Consider the following 20,727-nt stretch of genomic DNA (forward strand, 5'->3'; position numbering starts at 1 on the left):
CATTAATTTTGACTCTCAGCTGTGCCAGAATGGTAATGTCAGCAAATTTGTTGATAGGGTAATAATTTCTCCCAGACTTGTTTTAGCTACTTTAATTCAATGATCGAGATTAACCCTCCAGCTTCTTTTTGTTTGAATATCTTAATTGATGATCAAGTCAACTGTGACTATATATTTTTATTAATCATTTAATAATTTCTTGAAGTTTATTATGAAAGGTCTTTGTAAACTTTTGTAGTTAGTTTTATTGTTTTGAATATTGGCAAGTGTTACAAACAAATAGGCATTTTTAAATAAAAAACATTAAAAATTTTCATAGAACCCAAAACTAAGAATAATTTAGGGATTTATCTCCTTTTGGAACAACTGCTCAAAACATACTGAATCAAATTAATTTCGCGTTCAGTGGTTGAGCTGAGCTCTAAAGCTGGAGGGGAGGAAGGCCATAAATCTCTAAATCATGCATATTTTTAGTTTCTTAGTTTTAGAGGTTTGTATGATTTCAGAAAAAAATTCAGATATGCTTTTATCCGCCTTTGTATATACGCGCCACGTATAATCCGGTTTACAAATATGAGTCGTATTTATGAAAGTCATGGGTAATTTTATTTGGCTTTTTTTGTTATTATGCAAGATCTGTTATTAAAAAATACATATAAAGTACTATTGATCATGAAAGAGGAAGTTGGTAAGCATGTTATGAAGGATTTGTGAGATTTTTTTTTATATACTTGTTAATTCGATAAAATAGAATTCTGTTGTTCACAATACATAAAAATAGGCACATGCATGGACTACTAGATGAGGGGCTAGCTGTGCAGAGTATAGACGAGAGATCAGGACCCTAGAAGCCGAACGAAGGTGGCTCTGGACTGAGGTCAATGTGTCCCTCAATCCTTTGGGCTCCTGTTACTGTGTCTGCTTCTTTACTTCTTACACAATCTCCTTATTTTTTTCTTTCTTTACAAGGAATTCAATATCCTCTCTTTATTTTGTTTCTTTTTTTCTCTACACTTTTTAATAAGTACATGTAAAAAAAAAACCATTTAGCTGTGGTAAAAATGTTTTTATTTTATGAAACTGTGTTTGCCGTCCTTATTTAATGACAAGTGGGTAAACAATAAATATAATATATAACAACAAGTCATTGAATACAGTTTGTCTTTAAGTTACCGAAATATTTGAGTAATAGTACGTTCTACTTGATATTTTTAGATCTTAACAATACATTGATTTTTTGTTTCATAATAAAATTATAAACCATAACCAATGTATAGGATCAGGCTTAAAGTTTGGGCGCCATAATAACTTTTGCTTTCACCTATTTATGTCATTAGAGGTGGAGTTGGTCAGATATTTTTTATCAAGAAAATAGATTTATCTTTACACAACTCCTCATAAACAGTTTCTTTATTGCAATACCTTGCTGTAACTTTGGACAGATATCTTATATTCACAGAAAATACCAACAGGAATCGATATAAAGCAAAAAAAAAAAATTGTAATTTTTAAACTGTTTCCAAATTTTAATTAAAAATTGCCATTAAGCTCCCCAAATAGATTAATTCTATATAAATCAGTTATTCGACCAATTACACATATGCCTCCCCCATTTCGGAATTCAATATGTTTAACCAATTACAGACAACTTGAAAGAATTCAAAATTCTTTGGAGTTGTCTAACTCCTCTCAATACAACGTTTTTTAACTCAAACTGCTATTTATCAGTAAAACAATATTTTCGGAAAACCCATCAATAAAATAAATAGGCAATTAAAAGAAACTGTCTCTCTTTATACATTTCATCTTTTTATTTCTTTTCTATATATATATTTTTTTACGTGTTTTTTTTAAGTTTTCCTAATGTTAGAAATTAATATTTCGGAAGATTCCTAAATTAAATATAGTTTCAACATATGTAATCGGTTATTGATTGATTGTAAGGATTGGTATTCGTAATTATTTAAGCCGACCTTTTTACATTATTGTAATATAAGGTTATCTTGGATTGGTATCTGGATTGATACGAACACAAATTAGAGAGATTAAAAAAAGCCAATCCCTGACGTTTCCTGTTCGATTCCGGAAACAGCATATTGCCCTGAGACCTTAACTTTATCATTTCTTTCATTGATAAAATTTAAATCCTTCCCACAACAAAGTGCCAGCAAACTGCGAATACAGCACATACTATCATCCCATACTTTATGGATATCCTTATCAGTAATAGACATGAAACCTCTCACATATTCAAATTCCTATCCGCTCTTCCAACCGTTAGAATTATGCGTTCTCCTTCCATGATTGCCGATGAAATTGGACATGGCGTGGATAACCTTTCCGCGGCTGCGCCATTAGTCCTTAGTCCCAGCATTGTCCACGTATTTTGTACTGCTATGCCACGTTCTAGGCGGGCACGTTTGTGGTCACGGTTGATTCTTGTACAAAATGAGTTCTTAAATAAGAGTATGACTCTTGATGATGAGAAGAGTACAATAAAAACAAACCTTGTCCTTTGTTTTCTACGTTTGCAATTGGTTGATCGTCTGACCCTCATTGTTCTTGTTTCAGGACTATGCCTCCAAGAGAGGTGGCCAGGAAGCGCTCCTCGAAGCCATGAACACCAAGTACTTCTACTATACCAGGACGAAAGGACTTTTCAGGACATGCTTTCCCAAAGAGAGACCACCTACAGGTATGTTTCAATTTAATAATATACTAGGATGTTATAATTTTTATTAATACCTGTTTTCTAAAAAAAAACAGGAAAACCGTTATTTCTTTACTTCACTACACTATAAAAAAAAAAAAAAAAAAAGCCTATAATAACAGTGATATTATAATATATGTATAAGAAATCCTCGTTGGAGTGTGGATGAGAAAATAGCCAACGCACCAGAACGACTTCTAAATATTCATAGGCCTGCTCTTGGTATGCTTCATGAGTGTTGTATTTATGTAACGGTGGTATCGCGGTGTTGCGTTATGCTGAACCGAAAGGAATGTAACACCAACGGCGGCTATCAGAGCGGACTATTGTCTTATATAAGCTGCAGTTTTTGATTCAACAGGTCATTATTTTATAAGCAGAGACATTGGGTACGTTCTATCCACAAAATAAATTTCTACGTTTAAAAATAAAACCGAACTTCTAAAATTAGTTATTTGGATAATAGTTTAATGAAACATTAAAATATTTTGAGAATTAAACCCTGTTTAAAATAAAAATGTAAAAACCTCGAGGTAACATCCATTTTTTTGGAAATTCAGCATGATTACGATATTTTTTTAAAGTTTTGGCTTTATCCAAATGTGAGTATGACTATCCAAACAATACAATAAGTACATTTTTATTCGGAGAATTACACGTTGAAAAATATCTGTTGGAAGGTTAAGAAAATTAGACTTATAGAAGCCATCACGAAATAAGGCGGGTTGGCATATTTCCTATTGAAAAGGCTGTTTGCTTGCCTATTGGGCAATTTCTGTTGCATTTGTCGCTAGTTTACGGGCTGTTTGGCGACAGCTGTTGATCGTTTAGATTAAGGGGGCACCACGAGCAGGCGATCAACTTCACCCCCAACAAATCTGGTATTGTTATTAAATCTATTTTTTGGAATACCGGAGGATTAACCCAGGACAAATATACAGAATTAAAAGTATTCATTGCTAAAAATGAAATTGACATCTTCGCTAATGCGGAGGATTGAAAATCAACTGAAGACATACAATATTACCAGCTTCCTGGATATAAAGTAACATCGCTAAAACGGTCACGGCAGATCGCATCTTGTGATAGGTGTGAAGACTCAATATGCATGTGCGGCAACGGCGGCCTTGATTACAGACAGGAGTTACTTCAGCAAAGTTAAACTATACTGGACTGTTCGAAACAAAATGGCAGAAATGCCTCCTTTGGCGTAGGAAAAAAAAATTTCCTATTTAGCCTTACTCAGTAGTGGCGAAGAGAACCATTCAACCTCAATCGCTAATTTTTACATTTCTCTATATTGTAGGCATGGGATATAAAAAAAAATTACACAAATTGTCCATAGGCTTTTTATAAATTTAAATTTAGCTAGAAATAAGGCATTTCTTTGAAAATCATGTTCTTAGAAATCCCCACGTGACGTTTTGTCAAACAACAATATGTGAAATTGTTCCCGTATGTGGTACTGATATTTGATTGTATTAAAACCACAGTTTACGTTGTACATAAAACACTTGGTTTTATATCAAAATGTTACCCTTAAAGATAATCAAGTCCAACCCCAAAGAACACTAAAAATAAATTTTCAACTTGTATAATGAAGGGAAAAGAGGAAGTCAAACAATGATCACTTTATTCAAACACAAATAAACATATATATATTTTTAGCTGTTTGTGCCTAGCTGTACACTAACTTTAAATTTCTTTTGCTTAATACTTCAGAAAATAGGGTTTTAAGCTCTAAAAAGAAATTTAGACTAAATGCACCTAACAAAATTGTCAATGACTCATTAGGGGTGCATTATTATTGTTAGTTAGAATCTCAGTGACAAAAAGTTTTGTGAACTTTCTTTTTCCAGCTACCACCTCAATTATACAAGAATAGTTTGGTCTTTTTTTGTATGTTTAAATACATTTTCTAAATCTATTATTAACATTATTTTATATTTGCCCTGATTTAGAATTTCGAAGGTAAAATTATTTCCTAATGATAACAAATTTAATATATTGATAGATATTGTCAGTTTTATTTTATTTCATATAAATTATTACATCTTCTATCTTTTATCAAATGTAGGCATTATTATGAGATTAGTTGTTAATTAATAATCTGTTAATCTGTTATGCGCAACATTTCATCAGTGAAAACCGACGTAGGTTGTTGCGATCGAGCGATTGTTGGCAACTTCGCAATTTTTCTACCCCTCATTTCCTGATGGCTACACTTTTACCTCAGAGATTCTACAAGACGTATTTGAAGTCCAAATTTATATAAAATTTTACTCGAAAACTGCTTTATTAGTTTTCTTATTCCGAAGCGAAGTTTAATCTACCAAAATGTATTTAAATATTTTTTCCTTCATCAATGTAATTAAACCGAATTATCAACTTTTTTTAAGGTGATCGGTTCGAATGAAATCTTTAGATGACTTGGTTGTGTTTTTCTTCTTCTCTGATCGGCGAGTGCCACGTTATCTTACCACTTTCCTTGGGCGGATTTTCGGGTGATGCTTTGAAACGGTGGAGTGTCTTCCTTTGTTACAGCCTAAGATAAGCTTAGAACTACGGACCGTTAGCGGAGGTTCAAGCTACTGGAGGTTGATTGCTGCTTCTCCACGCCCGCGTACTTCCCTCTATAAGATGCACTTTGTTATTCAACCTTTTGTTGCCAATTCTGTTGCTCTTTGTATTGCTAGCAGACAAGAAACGAATCTTTTCATATGTTGATGGTTGCTGAAGTGTTTTAGTGCACCAACTTTTTATTTCATAGTTAACTTTGACGGTGACCGCGTACATCGGGAGGCCAAAGCAACATAAAAAATACGTAAGTCATTCAAATATTAAACAGAATTTAAACAAACGGAATAGTCTTAATTTAGTGTAAATTAATAACTGGCCAGTTTTATATTAAAGCTTACACGTTACTCCAACTCTCACTTCCTCGGAACAGTTATTCCTGTTTTGCCTGTTGTTACAGTTATACCTTAATATCCTCCTATAATATCAAGATAGTGGTTTTAGAGTTTGAGGTTTTACAGCTTAAAAAAATATGGTAAAAAAAAGAGTCTAAATTCTTGGAAGTTACCATGTCTTTTTGTTTAGTCATGTTTTTTATAATAAAAATAAATAAATAAAATAAGATAAAAGGAACAAGAGTTAGCGATCATTATCGGATATTATTGTGATGATTCCTTTATAAAAGCGAACAAATGGGAGTAGTTTTCTTATGGACGGGCGCACTAACCAGTAGAGGCTTTCCTAAACTATAGAAATCCACATCGGTAACAGTGCAAATAGTTGAGGCAGGAAATTATCGGCTGTGTTAGGAAATCTGTAGTTACCAATTGCAAGCTTACAATGCATTATTTTAATACCGTATCATCTCGAATCATTGGCTCCCAGTTTCAGCATACCTTTCAAAGTAGAAGTCATCTTCAAACATTATATATTATACTGTGAAAAATTTATATTATTTAATTTATGATGATATTACAATTAAATAAAAATAATCTACAATTGAGGGGTCTGCAGGAGTAAGGTATCATTGGTAAAGATGAAGTTGGAGCATTAAATTGAGTTCTCCATTAGTACATTAGTACGAGTCCCCTTTTTGCAGAGAACTCAATTTTAGCTCTTATGTTATAGCTGTATTTAATAACTAAAATTGGGTCCTCTACAAAAAGTACACAAAAACTCGTGTGCCTTTTTTGTATGTATCCCCTAAATTGCACTTCACTTATAAGTAATACGATTATTTAGTTAAGTTTGTGGATGATAATAATACTATATATACATAATAATATCATAAACGACCCAATGTCAGCAATAAAGTATTCAGTATAATGAAAAAAAAATTAAGTATCTCACAGAGTTATAAAACCGAAAAATTTGCACAAATTTAAAATGGAAGGGGTCAAAAAAGGTGCTCAAACAGCAAAAATTATTTATTGAAAATTTTTATTTTGACTCTCCTCGCAGGGCTTAATTCTATGCTACAGATAGTTAAATGCTGTAATGACGAGACATCCTATTAAAACGAAATAATCAATAAAAATAATATATTAATTGTTTTATTAAATAGAGTTGTTTAGATTAGATAGACTTCTTTAATAATAATATTATACTTAGCAATCACATACTCTGTTATTATGCACGTCATTTCAAATTTCCGTCGGCAGTCCACGATATACACAATGAATAATGTGATAAATCATGTGGATATTTATAGATTCATACTTTTAGGAGAAATTGTTTGGTTGGGTTCAATCACTACCTATAGTTAGATATAGAAAGAAGTGATTGCTGAAACACTTTGAACTTAAAGCCTGAGGATGCAAGTAGGAACTAGAGTGTCAAATCTGTTCAAGTTCTGGTTCCTATGTCCAAGAATCACAATAAGTTCTGTTGAACTAATATATATTAAATTAACTTGAATTTTTATATTAGTTCAGAAACAGTAGTAAATTTATCATTACAGCTCACAACTCTCTACGACTGTAGTTATTTTAATATCATATTATTGTTTAAATAAAATTAATTGTATCTAAATTAAAGTCTCAAAAATTTCTTTATTTTCTTGAAAGTTCAAGGTTTCGGCCAATTCGGCCATCCTCAAGGACAATCTAAAAAACCTTTTTACACTCACATAAATTATTTAAAATTTTTTTTGCAGGTTATTCTGCTGGTTTCAATCAAAATTACCATATTTTGTCACTATTTCATTAATATTAAACTTTTAATTATAATCAATTTAACTCTATTTCAGATTGTTTTTGGCCTGTTTATTTTCCCGTAGTAATGTCGCACTGTGATGAATTAATTTTAGAATCTTTTGATAATCTATGCTATCTAAAATACTAATGCAGAACAATTTTAATGTACAAGATACTTTAGTAGTTTTACGTAGTTTGTATGAAGATATTTTTCTACTTATTAGGACCATTTGCTTATCTACTCCAATTTCGAAATTACGAGTAATTCTTTGTTCTGCTTAAACCAGATTTCAGACCTTGCTTGAACCCCTGATATTTTTGCTCTATTTCGAACTTCGATCGATCCTGAGGAGAGACGTTTTTACGCCAATAAGATCTTCTTCAGGGTCGACCAGATTCGACCAATTATTAAAAGCAAGCCTACGGCATATCCTGCTTTCTCCACTTCTGCATTCGGCGTTTCCCCAGCAGGTGCTGTCTCGGAATTGATTAAGTTCAGGGAGAGTACCTGGCACAGAAACCTCCAACGGGAGGGAAATTGGCGGAACGCTTCCCTCCGGATCACGTACCTCCGGCCTCTTTGTGTACCGCCTAGTGTTATCGGATCCCCCGTGGTGTACCCGTGTCGCTACGTGATGTCGGACGAGCGGCTCACCGGAGGAACCTTCTGAGCATTCGAATGGTAACCTCATGAATCCATAGGAGTATATGATTGCTTAAATCAAATTCCACTAGCATGTCCTTTTTATAAGCATCATAGAGAAAAGATAACGTTACCCTTGGAATTTAAGGAAATGTATAGACAAAACGTGCCATATTAAAAAAAAAAAAGAATAAGATTCTCTGAATTAGTAGGCTCAAATGTAACAGACTAATTGACAAACTACTAAGCTAAATTTAATGCTGTTTGGCCACATTGAATCTTGTAAAGTTGTATTTAGATTATAAAACCGGATTTTCTCCTTAGATAATCAAGTAATTAATCTGTTTTATTAAACCCAACCACAAATCATGGTTCAGTGGAATAAAAAAAAAGTTGCTCAGAATCAGGAAGTCAGTGACCTAGACTACTGACTTGCTCCTTTCATATAAATTTATTTCCTCTGTAATTGGAATAATGCAACTTAAAAATAATTTGTATTTATTTATAAATTTTTATGTACTAACATTATCTCCTTTATCCATTGGAGTTATTGGTCAGGAATAGAGACCAGATTCTGTTATTTATTCTTTTATTCAAGTAGTTGGTAATGTATATAAATGCTGATTACAAAGTCAGAATGAATGACAATAATTGTGGACTTAGGTTAATAAAAACAAAAAATATGGATTTTTTTTAATATAACTTTGCAGTATATTGTAGAAAATTGAACATAATTATTATCAGGTATTCTTCCGCACATTTTGAACTAAATAACGCTAACTCAATTTGCATTAAATTTTACTATTGATCTAATCTTATATAATTTGAAAATTCTAAATTTTAAGGCCTACTTACTAATGCTCATTATGATTCAAAACATGATGAAAAATAAAAAAATGATTCGTTTTCTGGGAAACTAAAGGGCACAAAAGAAAATCTCAAATTGACGTGGAATGTAAATTATGAAACGATGGTCGTATTCTTTTGTTTTTCTGGATAACACAACTGTACCTGTAGTATTATCCAGTTGTCAAATCATTTTTATATTATTTCAAATTAAAATTAAAATTTAGCAGTAATAAATTTGTTTAAGAAATTAATATGATTGATCCTGGTAAGGAAATTTAAACTCAGTTTTAACGTAGTTGAAAAATGATTTTCATCAAACTGTAGATAATTTCTACATTTTGACGAAAATCATTTTAAAAAATCACAATTTTACTTTTCATTTACCAAATTCAAAAAGAAAGTATTGTTAATCGCTTATTTTAATTATAAATCTAAATTAAATTAAGGTTTTTGAAACAACTCTTTCCCCATTTTGTTTTTTATTAAGTTTATTTTTCCAATTATATATGGTCATTATTTCTTTCTTGTTCTCTCCCCCATTTTGATATATGGAATCTTCTAGAGTACTAGATTCCTGATACATAATTGAACCCCTAAGGAGCTGTCCAGAGATACCCCCTGCCCTAGATTTCGGACAGACCGCATTGCCCCTCAATGGGCCCCGTTATTATCATTGTATCCCCCTGACGTGGCCCTATCCGTATCATTGTATGCTAATCCTGGAGTTCTCCTGGGCAACTTCCTCCTCTCTCATGCATGTTGTATCTTTGGAATGCGTTTACTCTTAGTTTAATTAGGGCGTCTTTTTGATTTATTTTTTCTGTCACATCTCAATTTCATTAGATGTAACTGTTCATGTACATGTCCTTTTTTTTTTTTTTTTACGATTTCTGTATTTAAGCCTTAATATTTCGAGCATATAACTCTTATATGCATATAATTGCAGCATGAATACTTGCATTCATTTGAAAACCTAGAATAATGCTGAACAGCCTTTGAAATTTTATTTTGTCTATTATTCTGTAGAATCCTGCCACTCATTTTTTTTCCTATACTGGCTATATTGCAATAATAACGAAAAAAAAATCATTTTACCTTACCTCATCACCAAAATTTTTTTCTAGAAAATTAAGTTTGTTCAACATTGCTATTAAGTTATAATGTTTAATGACATTCTAGTACAATAAATTTGTTTTATAAAGGAGTAATATGGAAATATGTTACTTTTAAAAATGTAAGATCTAATTAAACTAAACAAAAAAATAAAATAAAAATACTAACATATACACAAAAATTAAAATTGAAAAAAAAGTACGTTGCATTGATCAATTTTCCCTGTTTATAATACTAGCATTTTTCTCATTTCCAAAAACTTTATAGAATTCAACATTTCTGAATGATGTGAAATCGGTTATAATTAAACTCAACTTTTCAGTCACAAGTTGAGATAATTTTTATTAAGATATTAGCTTCGAAACTATAATTATAAATCCGGTCTTTCCAAACTTTTTTTTTTAGATATTATTGATAAATTTATGGAAGTTCTATAAATTTTATTCTCTTTGAAACTTTATAACCTGACGAAACTTTTCATGCTTTCCGAAACGAGAATATCTGAATCTATGAGACTGATTAATTATTCATAAAATCTTTATGACTGTCCTCTAAGCTCCTGGATGGATTCGAGGATTTTACATATCAAGTCTCATCTTAATAGAGAAGTTAGACTACATTCTAAAGTCTGTGGTAATTTTCGATTTCACCGTCTTACTGACCATAATTATTTTTTAAATAATTTTTTATTGTTATTTACAACTTTATAAAAATATATACAACCAGTAAATTTATTATTAGTTATAAAATGAAATGGTAGAAACAGTTGGAGAATCTATTCATAAATAGAATTAAAATCATAATTTAAGTACGAAAATTCGTTAAATCTGTTACTAAACTTTTTTGTCTTATTTATACTTACTAAATAAATTAATTGTTGTTAAATTTAGTTTTCATCGAAAACCGTTGGGTGTCGAGTAGTGGCGTTACAATACAGGGTTCCACTTTAATTTTGGCTTCTCTGGGAGCTATAGAGGTAAGGAAGGCCCCAAGAATACAGTAACACTCTAAAACTATAATTTTGTCTGTAATTTATTAGTCATTTAATTTATTTTTTCAGTTCAGACCCCTTTAACCTCACTCTTCTTGATTGCCGTTGGTATCTATATCTAGACAAGGCTAACAGAATTTGGTGTCTAGGTTTACGTAATTTCATTATCATTAAATACTTATAATTCGAAGTCAAATCACACTTACACTTTTCATAAACAGATCTCTGACACATTAATAAAAGTGCATTAACATTAGTATTTCTCCGCACCGATATTAGCTTAAAATAATCCATCATTGTTAACGTTTGAGTTGAAATCAATACTACAGGAAATCTAGTTGTTTTATCTAGAAATAGAAAGCAATATGACCATCGTTCAAATGTTTCTTTTGATACATTCTTGTATTTATAATCCTGTATATATATATATTACTGATGGATAAAAAGAAACTTCCTTATTTCTCCATATTCCTACAACAGATTCAAGTCATGGAAGAGGTGATGTTGAGTTGTGCATGACGATTGACGAGTCATTTGGAAACCCTTATCCTTCTTTTCTCCTAATTTGTTATGACTTCAGAATTAAACCGCGTAAAAATATTTTAAATTATAAAAGAAGTTTGGAAAAAATAAATTATCCTAAATTATCGTTCCATTAATAAACGAAAGTTTTTGAAATAATTTAAATGCCTAACTGAAAACGCCTTCTGCTATCCATAAGAAAGTCCAGTGGAAACAACCATGAGATTTTATTTTTCAGATTTTATGTAAAACAATTTCTTTGATTCCAAAGTTATATCTGAGTTATTTCCATGATCACAGACCATGAAAAACCCAGAAGTTATAAAAATAACATGATAGTAGAATTTTGTGATAGAAAACGGGAAGGAAAGTTGGATGCCTTCTGTTGTACTATTTTTTTAATGACGATTTCAGGGCACGCTAGTTCATTTTCTCTGTATCATATGGTGTTTAGTTATTTCAAATCTCAAGCTCGATCTAAATTTAGCAAATTCTTCTCTACTAGACCCAACATTTTGATAATCAAAGTAAACTTGTCAACTTTTTTTAAAAATATATTTGGAAAAAAATAAAAATGTACTTTTTCAACTTTTTTCAAGCACTAATATTTCTAGGATTTGTTAAAAAATCTAGTTTGTTTTATCGAATTTTTTAATTGAAATGTGTCGAAGTTTTATAGATATTCAGAGGTCAATAGTGGGTACTGTTTTCATTAGATCCTTTGAAATGAGGCATTTCATTGAATTAAAATTTTGTTGAAAATTCAAAATTCGTTGAACATTGTAAGAAGTTGCTAGTATTGTTTGAAGAAATCAAAACCCTTTGGTCTCAAAGAAAATATTAAATGATATTCAAGGGAGTTAAAAAAGATGTTTAATGTGATTTTTTTCCCATATCATTTAAAATTTTCCCATATCAAAGGTTTAAAATAGGTTAATTCTAACTTTAAGTTTAGATATTTAAAATATTTCTGATGTAAAATAAATTTCCGGTTCGTATTTTACTAACTTTGTTTGATCTCTTTGCTCAGCAAACCCGGTACATTTTCTCTATATTTAATAATTTAGATGAAATGTACTTTTTTAGGTAAAATTCATTCAATTTTTCAATCTATATATAATCGCGGTTAATTTATATAATCATTGTTAAAAAAATATTTTTAATGTAGATACAAAGGTTTTCAACAGTTTAAATGTTTTTCTATCTTTATTTTCTCAATTTCTCTTATCACCGATTTTCGTAGTGACTGTTTTTTTTTTTTTTTGTTTTTTTTTAATTTCAGCACTCTTATATTTGTTCCTACATTAAATGATGCGACACGTGATGTATAAGATGATCATGAAGATAAGTCATTCAAATTAACCGAAAAAATCCTTTTTACATTCAGAAAAAAATTAAAATATAAACAAATCTCTTTTTCTTCTTAGTCTTTATTTTATTCATTTGGTTGTTTATTTCTACTATATAATTTCCCTAAATAATGCTCTGACGTATATAGTTTTTTAATACAGTGCCATTTCCATTTAATTTCACTAAACGTCGTTTTAATTTCAAATTGCAAGGATGCATATATTATCCTATCATCATATACGGCCCTGAAATGACGAACAATAAATTAACTCAAGGTTGGGAAGACACCTTGGCAGAGGGTGTTGTTCTGTTTGTTTCCTTACAGCAATTATCTTTAAGAGAATATATTAAAAAGACAAGAAACAGCAATGATTTTCTTGAACTTATATCACATGACTCTTTTTTGGGTTTTAGTGAATAACAATAAAACGCATTAGAAATAAAGTAATACCATAGTAAAATAACAATAAAATAAGGAATAATGTTGAAGATAATTTTTTTTTAAAGTTTATAAAATCTTTATTACTGATTAAGTTTATCTCCCACACGAGATTAATAAATTTGAAAGCGACAATTTACATTACTCAAATTTACAGTCGATATTCTAGTTTTAAGTAAGTAAGTCACTTTCGATGAAATTTTGTCATAGAAAACAAATTACTAGCATAAATTAACAACGTTTCTCAGAAGTTTGTGTTTCTTATATAAGGCATTCGGTCGAAAATCATGGTAACTGACAATATGTAAAGTTTACAATATTGAAAAATTTATTAATTACATCGTTTTATCTTTAACCAGGAGTTACTTACTATAACTCAATTTCAACATTATTCACTTAAGAAAAGAAATGTCCTAAAGATAATTCTAACAGTATAAAAACTAAGCTGAAAAATAGGCAAATTCAAAAACTTCAATTCATAAACAATTACAGTAACTATGTTTTACGACCGAATGCCTCATATTTCTGATGCGGATGTTCTAGGTTCTTGATAAAGAAATTAAGTCTATGTCCTTGATTTTTTATGAGACAAAAATTAAAACGAAAAAAATATGTATAAAAAGTTATCTATTTTCACCAAGATATTATCATAACATAAAATTTAATATACAACTTAAATCCTTCATACCAATCGATAGAGAATTTTTTTCTGAGTTGGACGGACTATGTACTAAACTCAACTTCGACAGTTTTCGGACCTAAATCCTTTATACTTATCAGTCAAGATACCTTTATTAAGATGTATCATGCTTGAGAAGCTTTGTTCTCAATGTTATGAGATAAGTAAGTGCTTGTTTGAAAGGATTGTTCGTTAAAAATGAGTAAGAACGTAACATTTCAATAAAAAAAAATTATAAATAAACAAACATTCTTACTTACAATATTAGTGTAGAGTGGGAGTTTTGGACAGATTCTAGATTGAGTTCTTAACGACTTCATACTTTCTCTACTTTATTTTTACGCTTCGCATAAAAACATACAGTGACTTCTCTATTGGTCAGGGGATCCAACTGTTTGTTTCTCAATATTCAATTTGTACCAACATTCAAGATAGTTTTTTTTTTCGGCCAAGACTTCCGTTGGAATCCTATTCTGCCTAACTATGAGTGGTGGTCAATCATTTTGTGGGGCCGCAACGCAATGATAAAAGTCAACGCCAATAGACATCGAATTGGTGAAATTGTGTCTTAACCACTGAGCTACGGGCGGCCCCTCAAGATAGTTTACCATAACCGGTAAAATCGCAATTAAAAAAAAGTTGATTACGACTTTTTATGAATTTGATTACGACATAAAATAGTCATGAAACTCTTAATACATTTGTAAATAAAAATAAATATTTTACAAAAAAAAAAAAAAAGAAGAAAAGAGCCTTCGTGTTTCTAACGCAAAGACCATCTTGTGTATTATTATTCATGTTTGAAGACAGAATGCCCAAGCATCTTTTTAATAGAGAATCATTTCATTAAAAAAAAAAAAATTACTTAATTTTTCAACCTCCGAAATTTCAATTTTTAAAAATAATTACTGAATTATGAACAAAGAGCAAACCATTTACCCTTTAGAATCCGATTCATTTCTGTTTAAGACTGTTTCTTTCCAAGACCGTAAAATCGTTTGTTAACTTTATTTCTACTTGGAACCGATTTCTTTCTCAGCTATAAATCGATAGTTATCGGTTGTGATAGTAACAGGCCGGACAACGATAATCGGGAAATTACCTTGGAAGGTTCATGGGACGGAAGGAAAAGTGATTTTCCTAACCGAAGGTGCCTGGAAATTTTCGAAAAACCAAAAGATTTCGTTCCACGATGAGAGTATAGGTGTATCCTGCCTATTATACATATTGGTTTTAAGTAAAACGGTCTTAAATTAGTCTAATGTGAATCCCCCGTTATGTGAAATATAAAGATGAATAATGGGAAGAAACCTTTCAAATATTTAATTGTTTATTTTAGTTTAACATTTGGGTTTATTAATTAGTTTATTGTTTAACTGTTAAAGCAATAGAAAATATCTTTATGTAAAAATATAATTTATACAAAGATTTAATTTCTTTCGATAAGCTTTTCTTGATTTTAAGTTCTTCATGAGATACATATAGGGAAATATTGGACACCTACCCACGTCAAAATATAAATCGTTTCTTTGACCAGATTAACGGTTGGTGTTGGCGTACATTGTTAGTCATATTTGATCATTCGAAAAGGTCAGATTGTTTTAGAGGAAATTTGTTTTAGGCCTTCATAGTAGGGCGTCTAGAGGCAGGTCCAATACCTAGTAAAAAACAAATGTATAATAATTTAATATATATTTATTTAACTCATGATGTAAGGGATAGGATTTGAATATCTAGTAAATTATAAAATATTTATGAAGTTCTGAGGGTATCTATTTTCCTACAAATTGCCACATTTATTTTTAAATTTATTCATTGAAGACAAGGGAGAAAAACAGTTGTCCATAAAAGTTAATTGTGAGAAAAACCAATTTAAAACTTTATGACTTCTAAAATATTCAATTTTTGTGTATAATTGACCGAGTTATTAGACGATTATTATTTTTAATTTCTAAGTCAATCCTAGAGTGTTCACTTTGATATTATGAACTATGACAAAAATTTTTTTTTTTTATTTTCGACCTCAGGAGTACTGTACCAATAATTTAATTTTGAAAAAAAAAGGGGACTATCGGTTTTTTGCCCGTTGTCTTCAAGTGTGTCTGTTGTTTACTGGTGGCCGTAGCCCGGCGCTGTGTAGCGTACCGTTCGAACTATGGATGTAGAATTTAAATTACTACAGATCTAAGGAGGAATGCAAGTGCCCACACCCGCTCTATAACGGACTGGGTTCGTAACTGTTTCCTTCCACTTTCAACCGCTGTGGCCTTCATCTCCTAACTACTAACTAACAAGGTCATCCTTAGGAATTGATTGCTCAATCTTAATAATCCGTTAGGTAGTAGGAATGGATATAACCTACTATTATTGGTGCCCGTAGTTAAATTAGTGTTTAAATGGTGGCTAAGCTATGCTCTTGACTCGGAGACTGACGAACTTCCAGATAATCCATGCTATCTAAAAATCCAATGGTTGTAACAGTGCTAGATGGTACAGAAGGCAGTTTACATCAAACATGATCTTTGAGTAGGTGCAATCATTTTGATAATCTCTGTTTGGTGTACGAAGGACTTTAAGTCCAAAAACTTGGTTTTCGAAAAACTGATTTGGAAAATTTGGGTTTTTTTTTTAAATTCAGATTTTAAGTTTATTAAGGGCCATAGTACCTGTACTAAATTTAATTAAGGATGGACCTTAATAAATTTAAACAACTCTCTTTAGTATAATCTATTTTTTTTTAAGGCATAAAACCTTTATATCATCAACCAACGCCTATGGAATGTTATAATTAAGTTACACACACTGAGCCGTTCGCTAAAAAACACATGCACATATTTTCAAAATAATAAATACACAAAAAAAAAATTAAAATTGAAGAAACGAGACGATATGCTTTATAGAATTTAAACAATAATGTAACTTTAGCTTCTTTGTCTGTGAGAACATCAGAAATTTTTTTTTTCAGTTTATAAATAGGACATTCTTCAAAAATATGTTTAATATTGAAATTGGTCTGCCAATATTGGAGGTGCCAGTTTTCTGATCAGGTGAGAGTGCGAGTGATTAGATTTTTTTTTAATTCTATTTTTTTTTAATACTACATTTTTGGAATTTAAAGAGAAAACGGAAATTTATTACAATATTAATAACAGTTGGATGATTGTTTCTTTGCATATTTATTGTTTCAAGAAGAAGGTAATAGGTATTGATGGATATTTGGTGAATTAATTAGTAATAAAAAATATGGAAATAAAATCATATTGCATATGGGAGATTAACTTTATGTTATTTAAAAATAGATAATTCAAATATTACTTATTTTCTTAAAAAATAACAAATCTTCCTCTTTGGTATTGCACCGACTTTAGGTTATTTATTTTTTAAATAATTTCCGGGATATAAGAACTTTAGTTGTTTAATATGAAATTTTATTTGTTTTTAATAATTTTTGTTTTGCTTGATTACTTGTGAATATAAAAGTGGGTAACTTTATCAACTAATTCATTTTTATTTTGAAATATTTATAACTATTATACTATTAGAGGTATACGAGAAAAAAAGTCAAATTATTGATTCAGAGAGTACCGTATTGTTTATATCATTTGAGGTAATTTGTCGAATTTCTTAATCCAAGCTTTAACACAAAAATTGTATTTTAAACTTTTAATGACATTGCAATTTTTTTTCTCCTTGTGCTTGTCATGTTGTGTCAACAAGGTTGCCCCGTATTTGGGGAAAACTCTTTGAAAAGTAATTATCTAATTTAATTAGCAAAACGTTCGTAAAAGACGGATGTCCATAGGATTCTAATTTTACATTCACTTAAGCTGTCATTTATCAACTACTTTCGAAAGAATTTTATATATAACCAAAAGGATTGTTACAAGAGTTTATGGTTGCACTTAGTATAGTCGTCTGGTTTTTCCCTAAAACCACCAAGAACTGTCGTTTCGTCACAGTTAAAAAGGTCGTTAAATAAATCTATGAATGCTATGAGGAAGAATGCTTTCCTTGATTACATCAATTCTGTACTGTCATCACTGATAAAATAGTATTTATTTTAAGATGAGAAGTAATCTTTAATCATAACTTGAATAAAATACAAAACATCGTATTCAGAAGAATTTTGTTTCAGATTTAATTTTACTTCCTAAATTAAATCTGAAACAAAATTCTTGGCTTCTTAATTTAAACGCTACTTAAGTGGAGTGAGGAAGTAATATTAATCAGAGCTGCCAAGTTAATAAGTAAAACTTGGTAATTGAAAGTAATATGAGTCATCTGTTTAGCAGCTTCTTTATACAGTTGCTACTTTAAGAATTGAAGTTATCTGTTACTTTCTGCACTTCAGATTTTCAATTAATTCCTACTTATTTCGAGATGAGGAGAAAGGTAACTGCTCCTTTTATGTATGCTATTCACCTAAATGGCAGTTAACTGCTAAAATGGAATGACTGTTAAAAGGTAGCGGATCGCAAATTAACAACCTACCTCTAATGTGTACTGTACTTTTCTAATTCTTTCTCGTAAAAGCGTTCGTGTCCTCGAGGAAAATAAATATTATCTATAATTATTTATAAAGGGGATATTTGTTAGTATCTCTTTTTTTACAGTGGTTTTTCATTTGGATTTTTATCAAAGAGGGAAGACTCAGTAATGTATATATAATACATCTCATGTATTATATGTGTGGGGTATATAGGGTATATATATATATATATATATATCTAATACAGGAAAATCCCGTGTCTTGAGTTTATATTTTGTAATGAACATTCTTGAAAAAATTATCAATATAGGAATAAAAAACACGATTTCCCAGAAATGTTATTTCCTGTCCTATATGCTGGTTCAATTGACATCTTAATAATAATAATAAGATTTAAAGGGAAACTTGTCCAGAGTACAAGTGAGGTTTTTGAAAATACTCGTATTACAAAGGCCTTGGTACTAGATCTTGGAAAAGACCTTCTAATCTTTGGTTTTAGAGGATAAACAGTAGTTTCAGTAGAATATTGTGAGAAATGCTGGATTTATGTTTGTGATGACTACCGGACCAGATCATAAGAAATGCGCTTCATGATCGTAAGAGATTCTAATGGTAGTTATCAGTAATATTTGTGATAGAAAATAAATCGAAACTTATGAAGAACGATAATTTAACTATTCATTTTGTAGAGACAGCTTTCCGTTTAATTTGGAAAGTTGCAGGTTGGCATGTTTTGTCGTCAGTTTTTATGACATGTATTAGACATTGGTCGATGTTTGGCAGGCGTTGGCCTAGTAACACTTCTTTACAAAGTACACCCTCACCCTTCATAGGTTGTAGCGGAACAGATTTTAATTTTAAATTAGACATAATCGTCGCTTCAACTCTTGTCTTATAGAATAAGTGTATGCATTATTAAAATCATGTTAGTGTTCTAGCTAACGGTAAATTGCAATGTACTAGAAAATAATAGTGGCCACATTCCTATTGATTGTATGACCTGGATCATACGACTCCAGAACTGTTCTTAGTGAAATGAAATGACCGCAACAATGTGAATGAAACAAAACCAACTGTAATTACAAAATCAGAATACAACTCTTTACGTCAAAGGCTGGCACCAAGGAACGCATATTTCGATGTTATTTCCTACCTGGTGCCAAACCGCTCGATGGTAATCCAAAGGACGGGGCACCCGATATGTCCTGCTGATCCCCGTGTGACTAATACCTTGGGTGTTCTTTTTGCAGCAGTTCTGATTTTTTTCGGTTGTGAGCTTGATCTCCATATCCGTCAGAATGAGGTGGTAGTTGTTCTCAAAGGACACCGCGTTGAGGTTCATCCAGGCTTTGAGGTGCTCTCTCTCGTAACAGAACACTACTCCACGCTCATCTCCATTCACCGGGAAGGACTGCCACATGCTTATTTGGTTCTTGTTTGATTTGATCGCTTCTAAAAGACGTTCGGTTTTTATCGCTTTTAGTTTGAGCTCCCTTTCTTGCTTTTCTTTTTCCCAGTTGCTTCGTTCTTCCTGACTCATGTTGTTGTTTAGGGTTGACACGGTCCCTTTCCTTTGTTTCCTCAGTCTGAAGACGCTGTTTTGGTGACTCACGAATTGGGGATCATCCACCATATATCCGTCAGTTTCTTCTTCATCACTGATTTCTTTACTGTTAGTATTATTATCTTCCATCATTCTAACGAGGTAATTTAGATTTATTAGATTCGAAGCGTAGGTGTTTATGTATTATGTACCTGATGAAGTGTTCAAAAACGATGATAAGTTCTGTGAATGGAACATATGGTACTGTATTATTGCGAATAAAAAAACATCACTGCTTTTACTAATTTATTTTATAGCTTTAAATCCGACACATAATCTTTCTTGCGGTTGTCATTTTGGATAAGTTCCTTATCCTTTAATAGGCTAAAAGGAAAATTTAACAATTGAGAGTGATCAAGTCATAGAATATGTGTCGGTCATGTAATGATGCGTCTTCTTCAGAAGTGCTTTAGAACGTATGAATGAAATATCAGAAAGAATATTAAACTCTTTCTGATGATTCGTCCATATACACTTTCTGATGAAAGTAAAACTGAATAATTATTATGAAAAGGCGGGAAAAAACCAAGAACTATCAACAAACACTTGAGGATTAAAACATATCCATGTGGAAAATATTCCCAATTTTAGTGAACGACCCGAAACTCACACTCTCCTATTTTGCCC

At 31.0% G+C, this 20,727-nt stretch overlaps 1 protein-coding gene across 2 annotated transcripts in view; it reads left to right on the forward strand.

The window, feature by feature from the left end:
• Positions 1-20,727, forward strand: part of LOC106685241 (uncharacterized) — a 147,669-nt gene that overhangs the window by 103,896 nt on the left and 23,046 nt on the right. For both annotated transcript variants that reach the window (XM_014427803.3, XM_014427804.3), the window contains exon 2: positions 2,572-2,695. In XM_014427803.3, the coding sequence (XP_014283289.1) occupies positions 2,572-2,695 (124 nt within the window). The remainder of the gene's footprint in view (positions 1-2,571; positions 2,696-20,727) is intronic.

This window comes from Halyomorpha halys, unplaced genomic scaffold (assembly GCF_000696795.3).
Source record: "Halyomorpha halys isolate HHAL.00 unplaced genomic scaffold, Hhal_1.1 Scaffold673.1, whole genome shotgun sequence".
Lineage (NCBI taxonomy): Eukaryota > Metazoa > Arthropoda > Insecta > Hemiptera > Pentatomidae > Halyomorpha > Halyomorpha halys.